The sequence below is a fragment of the Pelophylax lessonae genome, assembly GCF_965119305.1.
Source record: "Pelophylax lessonae genome assembly, chromosome: 5".
Lineage (NCBI taxonomy): Eukaryota > Metazoa > Chordata > Amphibia > Anura > Ranidae > Pelophylax > Pelophylax lessonae.
Window position 1 is genome coordinate 66,778,426 of NC_138772.1, and position 11,329 is coordinate 66,789,754.

Here is an 11,329-nt window from a genome sequence, read left to right on the forward strand (position 1 = left end):
TAAATAGGGATCTATTTTTGAAAAAAAATGCTGTATGAATGTCACAGCAGTCACAATCAATCCCCCTAATATATCTAATATGTTTATTTTTTATGATCGTCAGCTCTATCTAGTGTCCATAATGCAGTATGTTCCTAATTGAGGTATTTCTGGAAAGTGCCACATTATGGCCTTTACATGGGGCTGACAATCATAGGAAATAAACATATTAGACATATTAGGGGGATGCCTGTGAAGATACTGTGGCATTTGTACAGTCATTTTTTTTTTTTATCCACTTCCCGCAAACGGACGTACCTGTACATTGATTTGAGGAAGTTGTTGTACCAGGGTGCTGCCTGCAGCTAGAGGCATCACCACGTTACTGTTTTTTAGAGCCGGCGGTCGGCTTTCTAGTGATAACTACTGATGCGTCTCAGCAGCCGCTTGCCTGTTATCACAAGTAGCGGGAGGGGTTGTTCCTCGCCTTCCGCCACTCCCCCCCGGGTCTCCTGTCCTACCAGGAGACCCGAGCCACCAGCTGACACATCCGCCGGCTGGCTGGAGTCCTGAATTAGGCCAGATTCGGCTTTGATTGGGTCTCCGATGTAGTAAATTGGAAGCAACGCCACAACGTCACTTCCGTTTTACTTGGCTGCCAATGGCGGCGTTATAAAAAAAATGACAGTATTCAAAAACACCAATGTTGGCATTTTGAATACTACTTTAAAGTCCAAAGGAGGAAGTAGTCAGGCATTGAGTAGGAGTTGGGGAATTTTATTTGTGGATAATATTGAAAGGATCCTTATGGTGGATTATGCATGGGGGAAGGAAGAAAGGATGTATAAATTAAATTTATTTATTTTTTTTTATTTATCCAATTTTTTTTTTGTGTTGTTGTTATTGTCATTGTTACCATTTATGTGAATATGTATGGTATGATTTGATGTATGCAAAATATTAAACAGATTTATAAAAAAAAAGTGCAAAGGAGGGATTTGGTGTCTTTTAGACCCCAGATCCCTCCAAAAACAGTACCTGTCACTGTCTATTACTGTCACAATGGATGTTTACAAACCCTTGCACAGAGCAGGTTAGTATAACATGTTTGGCATTAAAAAAAAAAAAACCTAACCTTTACAATCACTTTAAGTGGTTCATTAATAGACCCCATAATGTTTTGCATATATTCTTGATATTATAATTTGTTAAGAAATGTAATTTTTACTTTTTTTTTTTAGACAAATATGAAATATTTTTTTATAAATATAAAAATATAAATATTTCATATTTCCTATTTTGATCCAGCAAGTAGATCTGTAGGCTCCTTTTCACTTTTTCCTTTTACCAGGCTAACCTTAGAGTGAACCTGTGTTTCGTCCTTGCACTTTAATAGAAGCCCCCGCAGATGCCTATTTTTACCTTCACTTCACTCCTCACCACTCCATTTGGCCATGCAAAGGAAGGTCATGTGATGCAGCCAAAAGCTTTTATGATAATTTATCAGTAATTGTTGCCATCTTTTGCTTTCTGTATAACTGAATCCCATACAAAGGCTTCCTACCATATGCAAGACTGAGGGCAATATAGTCATACATTTTTTGTATCATTTGACTTTCATTGCTGGTTATATTACTCTTGTATCCTGAACATTTTTGCTATCTACAAGTAACTTGTCCTGTCCTGCAGAACGAGTCTTACGAGCGCCAGATGCGCGAGATGGAAGAGAACTTCGCCCTTGAAGCTGCTAACTACCAGGACACTATTAATCGCCTCCAGGATGAGATCCAGAACATGAAGGAGGAGATGGCCCGCCACCTGCGCGAGTACCAGGATCTGCTCAATGTAAAGATGGCTCTTGATATCGAGATCGCCACTTACAGGAAACTGCTGGAAGGAGAAGAGAGCAGGTAAGAGAAGCAGCACGGTTCTGGGTATCAAACATGCAATTTGGCATTTCTATTGCAGTGCCATAAAATAACAATATTAAATCAGTCTTTTTCAACTTTACAGTTTTTTTTTTTTTTAAAGACCTTATCTCAAATATGCAGTTCAGTTTTGGGCACCAATTCAGAAGATGGATATTGAGGAACTGGAGAAAGTGCAGAGAAGGGCAACCAAACTGATAAGAGGCAGGGAGGAGGCCAGCTATGAGGAAAGATTAGAGGAACTGAATTTATTCTCTCTTGAGAAGAGGAAATTAGGGGGATATGATCAACGTTTGCAAATACATAAGAAGTCCATATAGTGAACCTGATGTTGGGTTATTATTTTTAGGGTTATCACAGAGGACAAGGGGGCATTCTTTATGTCTGGAGGAAAAGAGATTTCATCTCCAAATATGGAAAGGTTTCTTCACAGTAAGAGCTGTGAAAATATGGAATAGAGTCCCTCGAGAGCTGGTTCTGGCCAGCTCAGTAGATTGTTTTAAGAAAGGCCTGGATCCTTTCCTATATACACATAATATAACTGGACACTAATACTTATAGATAAAGTTGATCCAGGGAATATCTGATTGCCTCTTGGAAGTTCTTCAGGAAGTTTTTTTTCCCCTGCTGGAGCAAATTAGATCATGCTTTATTGGGGTTTATTTTGCCTTCCTCTGGATCCACTGTGGGTATAGGATTGCGTATAAGATTGTGTGTGTGTGTGTAAATATATATATATATATATATATATATATATATATATATATATAAAAATATTCCTATGTTGGTTGAACTAGATAGACTTGTGTCTTATTTCAGCCAGACTAACTTTAGAGATGTAACTTTAACTGATCACATGTGCAGCGCCAAGGCAACTACAGATCAACCAGACGCTAAGATGGCAGCTTCATTGGCTGTAAATTAGAGGAGGGTTTAGTTCCACTTTAGGTGCTGCTTAGTGGAGGAGTAATGTGAGGGAGGATGCTGTAAGGTGAAAGATCTATGCTGCCTATGAGAGAAAGTTGCATGGCGGAGGAGCTATGCTGTGTTTTCTAAGCAGGGGAGGAGCTATGCTGTGTTTTCTAAGCAAGGGAGGGGCTATGCTGTGTGATAAAGGATACTGCAGAGTGGAGGACCAATGCTGTGGTGGCAGTAGGGGAAGGGAGAATGTTGCACCAGCAAGGAGGGGTTATGTGTCAGCCTTGCAATGCCTCTTGGGATTTGTAGTCTAACACAGCTAGAGGGTCACCAGTTTGACACCTGTGGGTTATGCTGTTCGGATTGTTGCCTTCAGGAGCAGCTTTGTTATGCTTAAGAGAAAATTGCACATTAGAGGAGGGTTGCTGTGTGTGGGAAAATGCTGCAGAGAGAGAAATTATGCCGTTTTTAGGAGAATATCAGTGGAAGGTTTGACCCTGTGTGAGGAAATGTTGTGTGGGGGTGGGGGGTTGGAGGGGTGGGAGTAGCCGTTCTGTGTGTAACAGAAAGCTGCAAGGGGAAGGACTATGCTATTTGCAAGATAATGTTGCTCAAGGGAGGAGCTATACCGCTTTCAAGAGCATGATGCAAGGGGGAGATTGTGGAATAAGAGAAGGGAATGTGGGAATCATTTGCTCTATGTGATGCAATGCTATAGGGGAAGTAGCTATTATGTTTTTGAAAGCATGTTGCTTGGAGGAGGGGTTTTGCTGTAGTGGGGAGGAGCTTATCACTGCAGGCTGTACGGGCAATCCTGCTTGGCACACTGAAGTAGAAAAATATAGGGAAAAGTGTCATGTATGAAACAATGGGGTTCATTTGCTAAAACTGTAGAGTGTAAAATCTGGTACAGCTGTGCATGTTAGCCAATTAGCTTCTAACTTCAGCTTGTTCAATTAAGCTTTGACAAAAATCCTGGAAGTTCATTGGTTTCTATGCAGAGCTGCACCAGATTTTGCACAGCTTATAAGCATTATTTTATATATATATATATATATATATATATATATATATACATATAGATATATATATAGATATATATATATATATATATATATATATATAGATATCTATATATATATATATATATATATATATATATATATATATATATATATAGTCTTTATTACTGGGATAATGGCCATGGTTGTTGGATTAATGGATTAATTTAAATGAAATTTCTCTTTTTGTTTTCAGAATTACCATTCCAGTCTCTTCCTTCTCCACCATGAGCTTGAGAGGTAAATAGTTATTTTTATTTATTCACACATCTGTAAATCAGAGTATAAAAGAGAGGGTCAGGGTGCTTCAAGGAGAGGGATTCCTCAAGGGCACAAGGCCACAAACCAACATCTGAGTTCAGGCAGCTGTAGGTGGTTGTGTTGGTTTATATGTATTTTTCTAAAATTATAATTTTTTTTTTTTCAGAAACAAACCTTGACTCTCACCCAGTAGAGAGCCATTCCAAAAGATCACTTCTGATCAAGACAGTGGAGACTAGAGATGGACAGGTAGGTGCTGGTAATGTAGCATTGGACTACTGTTAAAAATTCAACTCACCCATCCAAGATATCCTAGATCCCTCATAACTGATCAAAAACAAGAGCAGTGGCCTTTCCGACCCTCAATCTAAACTACAAGTACATTTCAAGGTTTATAACATCTATAAACTTTGGGGCTGAGGCCGGTAATAAAAGGTGGCGAGCCTCAACCTTGAGTAGAGATAAAGTTAGAAACACTACACGATCTCTCACAAAATACAAATTAATAATACAAATTTATTTTGGCAGGTCATTAACGAGAGCTCCCAGCACCACGATGACTACGAGGACTGAAGACGTCCTTTTGAACCCTAGAAAACCTTGACCAGCAACATTTTCTTGTCCCTTGTGTTTCAACCTTGAAGAAAACCAGCTTTCAAGTGCCTTATGCTGATAATTCAAGAGCAGGAGATAGACCTCCTATAGAAATGAGGTTGGCGGATTTCATACTCTCCAGCTGTGGGGAAACTTAATGTCCCAGCATGCCTCTGGCTGGAAGTGCATTCTGGGACTCGTGTTTCACCACACCTTGAGACCCGCAGGTCTGCTTGGCCTGCTAAATAGAGTAATTAGCCACTGGATTTCCAGAGAGTAGAGTCCATACTGAATGACAGTGGTCTAGTTTACAGACAATATAAGAGCAATATGTTGTGCCGCAATACTGTTTTTAAAAAGTCCCAAGAAAGCTTTTTACTTCCAAGCAACCTTTCAGTGCTTTAATAAATCTTTAGAAATAAACTGTGTTTTGCTGTTTGTTTTTATTACGATAAGTCTAATGCCTTACCTGGGGTCTTTGATACCTTACCAAAGAGAGTCAGCTTGGTAAATGAGCTTTTCACAGCAATAGTGGATACCAATAATAATAAGCCTAGCACCTATTATGCATGTGCCCAGGTGTTTCCTTTGTCTGGAGTCCAATTCGAGAGATTTTTGCTCACTTCCGTCCCTGCGTTTTTCTTTCCCAAGTTGTCACTCGTAAAGAAAGGCACAGATAACAATATAAACATTTTTAGATGTTTGATTTCTTGCCTGCACTACTAAAATAAAGAATTCCCACCACTCTCTGTCCTGAGAGGAATTTGTGAAAATCTCTCTAATAGGGATACAAACAGCATTAAAAACCCAACGGAGTCTTTAACTCTTTTAAAAACAAAATAAACCATTGAGCTTGAGTTGGGCTTTAAGGTACACACAGGAATGACAAAACAAAGGTGACCAGCGCTATGGAATTTGTGGACAAATATATGTAAGATGGGTATTTATAAGGTGTAAGCTGCCAACAACCAAACCCCTAAGGCTTAAAGGTGAAATAAAAAACAATAAGGTTGTTAAAGGCGCTACCTATCAATGAAGTGCTAATAAAAATGGTGTACCAGACCAATAGTAAAACCAAAAATTGTATAATTATAAATATAAAGTGCACAAGTGACAAAGTAGGAACAAAAGATTGTCTAATTATAAATATAAATATAAAGTGCAGGAGTTCCTTCACTATTTTGCATTCAGCACTTTTAGGAAGAATCTTTTATTTATTTATCTTCACCTTTATATATCAATTATATAATTTGGGAACTCCGGTGAGCACCATACCCTCACTTGAATCTGCACTGTAAACTATTTCTGTTTTGGAATAAAATTTATCACCGGTTTTGTTTATCTATTTATTGCACTTTTGCACTTCATTTATTTATGGTACATTGTCTGGTTTAGGACAAGCATTGAGTACCTTCCCCAGTGGAGTGGGACAATTTCATCACTTGTGCACTTTATATTTATAATTAGACAATCTTTTGTTCCTACTTTGTCACTTGTGCACTTTATATTTATAATTATACAATTTTTGGTTTCACTATTGGTCTGGTACACCATTTTTATTAGCACTTAATTATTGATAGGTAGCGCCTTTATCAACCTTCTTGTTTTTTATTTCACATAGGAATGACATGACACCCCCGGTGCCTGGCCTTGTCTTATGGCCACATTAGTAGCTAGCCAGACAAATCCTTTCAAGGTACAAAGAAAATTGGAGAAAGAGAGAAAACTTCACCCTAGAAAGTTGAGTTCTTCCCGGGACTATTTGGGCATATAGCCAGACTGAGTGAAAAAGATATAAAGTTTATTCAAGCAATATAGTCATTATAAAAGTATGCTAATCACAAAATGAAAAAGTTGACAAATCAAACAAATATATGCCAAATATAGCCAGACTGAGTGAAAAGAGTTATATAGTTTATATAGTTTATTCAAGCAATATAGTCATTATAAAAGTATGCTAATCACAAAATGAAAAAGTTAACAAATCAAAAAAATATATGACAGATTTTTCATATATTTTTGTTTGATTTGTCAACTTTATCACTTTGTGATTAGCATACCTTTATAATGACTATATTGCTTTAATAAACTATATAACTTTTTCACTCAGTCTGGATATATGCCTAAAAAGTCCCTGGAAGTAACCACTTTTCTAGGGTGAAGTTTTCTCTCCTCCCCCAATTTTCTTTGTATGCTGTTAGTTTGGTTACATGGAACTACACTGAAAGTGTGTATGCGGCCACCAGAGGATTTTATTGCTCTAACATACTAATTATTATTAAAATCCTTTCAAGGTGATCTCCAAAATCAGTGTCTGGGGTGTCTGTATGGGATAAGATTGTCCATAGACGAACAATTATTTACCAGTGAAAGCAACTGGCATCCGCTTTACTGCTTAAATATAATAGGTGCATGGGCAACTTGGACTGCAAGATAATCAGGAGAGGTACCAAAACTAAAAACAATAGTGCAGTAGTCCATTGCATTCAATCACATTTTACTTTGTGAGCTGCGACCCTTGGTGTGAGAACTGAGACATGGACAACTCCAGCATCTTTGTTTTGTTGTTTTTTTGCATTTACGGGGGGTTGGGAGAAGGGAATGAGTGGAATACTCCTTTAGGCTCAACTAAGTACAACTTGGGACTTTATCAGAAACGCTGTCTTGACGCCAGCCTACGCTAGCCAGCGCTCACTGACGTTCAGAACACACACTGTAACTTGAAGGAAGTGCTGGATCCCCGACTTTGGGTCCAGAAGATCCAGGACTATAGAATAATGAGCTTCAAACACTGCTGCACTGCAAAGTCACTGACTTCTTCCTCCAGCCTTGCACTGGCTTGAGGCAGATTGATATGAATTCCTGTATGGCTGCAACTCTCAACTAAGACACTGCACACTGTCTCTTCAGGGCCCAAACTGCAGATGCCCCCTTTAACTCTTCAGGGTCCCCTGACTAGGTACCCCCGCTGTCACTTCAGGGTCCTCAACCTAGGTACCCCCTTTACAGCTAGCTATCTGGATCCTAGAACCTTCTCCGGAGTGGTCCCCTCTAACACTTCAGGCAGACCCCCAGGGGCAATCCTTAGTACTCATGACCTGTGTAGGTTTTCCTGGGACTGGACCCCCTTGCTCTCCGCTAATATTCGGCACACCGGATCCTCCTCAGCTAAACTCAGCACTCTCTGGATTCTCAGGCAGCACCCAAGACATCCTCTTTCTCAAACAGGAGGAGAGACAGCCGTCCTCTCCCTCCTGGGACTCTGCTCCGGCCAAAGACACCCAGTCACGCACTTCCCACAAACTTATACCCACTCCCAGAATCCCTTGTGGCATAATCTGCCTTCTGGGGTAGTTTCAAGCCTGAATGTGTCCCCTGATTGGGTTTCTTCCACTGCCCAATGGGAAGCCTCTCACAGGGACCAGTGGGGAGACTCCCCTCTCAGCAGGCACACTAGGAAGCCATGACACCCTGGCAAAAAGAAATCGTGGCCCTGCTGTTAGGCAGACAAGGCCCGCTATACATTTGCCTAGCACCTACCTGTAGGGTGCTACATCACATTATAGCCAATATATCATATCCAATCATGTGAAAACACATCAAACAGGGACTTTTGCACCCAATATTTGAAGATGAAGATTCTCAACTAATAAAATTAGTCTCTTTGCATGAGTTAACTGGGCTCAGCCAAGACCACAGTCAGGTAACCCTTTAACAGATAACATACTTGAATACAAATAACAGGGAATTTAAAGTAGACACCAGCCCTTACAGTTCAACCTGAGTGTGTGATGTGAATGTATGTGTGTTTATGTCATCACCTTTTTCTATATCCCTGTGAATTTTGAAAGCAATGAAACTAATAAATAGGGTTGGGAAATATTCAGGATTGAAAATCAATTGGCAGAAATCTGTTTTAATGCCATTTAGACACGATATACCGAGGAATGAGGAACAATTTCCCTTGTTGAAGATAGTGAGTTCCTTCAAATACTTGGGTATTCAAATTATGTTGGATCCAGAGGAAGCATTGGCAATGAATGTCATTTCCTTATTGGAACAAATTAAATGCAAGTTGAGTATATGGTCAAAGTTACCACTTTCGGTGGCAAGAATACATTTAATCAAGACAGAAGTGTTACCCAAATGTTTCTATGTATTCTCACATTCTTCAGTAGTTATACCAAAATCTATATTTAAAAAATTAAACTCGCAATTTATAAAATTTATATAGACTAATGGTAGATCCATAATAAACAAGCAAAAAATTGGGGGAGCAAACCCTGAACATGTATATCTAAAGCCGGTGCAGCTATGAACCAAGCGACATGTATATTAAAAAAGAATAGCGCACACATGCAAAAGAAATGACTCTCAAATATGGAGACAATCCATAAATAAAAATGGGGATTTAGTCCCACCATATGGCCATATCGTGCTCAAGCCCACCACTACGTCAAAGTACCCCAATATCAGTGGGTACTTTATAATGGTAGATCCAAACTTAACCGCTTCCCGACCACCCGCCGCCTTTTTACTGCGGCAATGTGGTTCTCCTGTGCAAACCGACGTAGACCTACGTCAGTCGTGCACGGAAGGCTAGGGGGCAAGCGCGCGCTATGAGCAGCGCGCTGCAGCCCCCACTTGGCAGCAGGGAAGCCTGACACCTGCGATCGTTCCCCGCTGAGAGAGAAGGACTGTTGTAAACACAGCTGACCGTTCTTCTCCCTGAAATGATCACAGAGCCCATGTGATCCTTCTATATAGGATCACATGTCTCTATGGTCATTTCAGAAGCCATGCCCCCCACAGTTAGAATCACTCCCCTAGGCTCACATTTAACCCCTTGATCACCCACAGCATTAACCCCTTCCCTTCCAATGGCATTATTACAGTAACAGTGCATATTTTTAGCACTGATTACTGTAGTAATGTCACTGGTACCCCCAAAAGTGTCAAAAATGTCAGTTAGGGGTCCGATCTGTCCACCACAATGTCGCAGTCCCGCTGAAAATCGCAGATTGTCGCCATTACTAGTAAAAAAAAAAAAAACAATAAAAATGACATAAATCTTTCCCGTAGTTAGTAGACGCAATAACTTTTGCGAAAACCAAACAAAATACGCTTATTGCGATTTTTTTTTACCAAAAATAGGTAGCAGAAAACAAATTGACCTAAAATGTTAAAAAAAATGTGATTTTCCATTTTTTTGAGAATGTTATATAGCAGAATGTGAAAAATATTGTTTTTTTTTTTTCAAAATTGTCGCTCTTCTTTTGTTTATAGCGCAAAAAAATAAAAAATTGCACAGGTGATCAAATACCACCAAAAGAAAGCTCTGTTTGTGGGGAAAAAAAGGACATAAATTTAATTTGGGTACAGCTTCGCACGACTGCGAAATTGTCCATTAAAATAACGCAGCGCCGAATCGCAAAATGGGGCCTGGTCAGGAAGGGGGCAAATCTTTCCGGACTTAAAGTGGTTAAAATAACAACATTACAACGATCGAAAACTGAAGAGGGGATGGCACTTCCAGATATGTATTTATATTACCTGGCAGGGCAGTTAAAACAGCTACAGACATGGATAAGACAGGAAAGAGCAGGAGGAGTGGAAAAATACCTATTGGAAATACTCCAGCTAGAAGAGTTAGTGGTAGCATTGGAGGCACAGTCATCGAGGTTACCTAAAATTAGGATTCCCATGTTTACAATGGCATGAGTGGTGTGGAACGAAGCTAAGAGAATAGTAGGCTTTAGAGATATCCCCCAGAAAGTTCCCATCTGAACAGCATTTGAACAGCTGGGAGGAAGTCCAGATGGAAACTTCTGGAAACAGAAAGGTGTGATTGACCTAGAGCAGGTATATGAACATGGAACGATGCGAACATTTGAATACCGGAATAAACAACATGATATAGCACATAAACACTTTTATAAATATTTAACCACTTAAGCCCCGGAGGATTTGGCTGCTCAAAGACCAGGCCCTATTTTGCGTTTCGGCACTGCGTGACTTTAACGGACAATTGCGCGGTCGTGCGATGCATGGGGACCTGACAGCTGTGTCTTAGCACACAGCGCAGAGACACAGCTGTCATCCTCCTGCTCAGCGGGGGATCGGCGGATCGATCCCCCGCTGAGAAAAGCGGAGTCCGCCGACGGACTCCCTAGTGTGAAAGAGCCCTAAAGTAGAATAAAGTAAAAACAGATGGTTTATGTATGTGGCACATTCACTATATTATGCACTATTGCTCTTTATATTGAATTTATTGCACACATTTTTTATTGTATATATTTATATTGCTTATCACATACATACCCCATCTGTTTTGTGTGGCACTTTTTACTTTATTCTACAGTGGGTCTAAATTACAAAATACGGACTGAAGCAAAAATGTAACATTTGTCTGCAACAACCAATCACGTGTAGGGATCTGCTGCTTTTTACTTTCTGAATTACATGTTCTCTCTGTCCCTGCGTGGGTTTCCTCCTGGTACTCCAGTTTCCTCCGAAACCCCAAAGACATGCTGTTAGGTTAATCAGTTCCCATCTAAATGTTCCCTAATACATGTGAGTTAGGGACGT

The 11,329-nt window shown here is 39.9% G+C and overlaps 1 protein-coding gene across 1 annotated transcript in view; it reads left to right on the forward strand.

Annotated features, from left to right (window-relative positions):
- VIM (vimentin) overlaps nt 1–5,164 on the forward strand; it is a 28,085-nt gene extending 22,921 nt beyond the window's left edge. The window contains exons 6-9 of the mRNA XM_082257312.1: nt 1,669–1,889; nt 4,083–4,126; nt 4,314–4,396; nt 4,676–5,164. Of these exons, the coding sequence (XP_082113438.1) occupies nt 1,669–1,889; nt 4,083–4,126; nt 4,314–4,396; nt 4,676–4,720 (393 nt within the window). The 3' untranslated portion in view covers nt 4,721–5,164. The remainder of the gene's footprint in view (nt 1–1,668; nt 1,890–4,082; nt 4,127–4,313; nt 4,397–4,675) is intronic.
- Nucleotides 5,165–11,329: the final 6,165 nt, after the last annotated feature.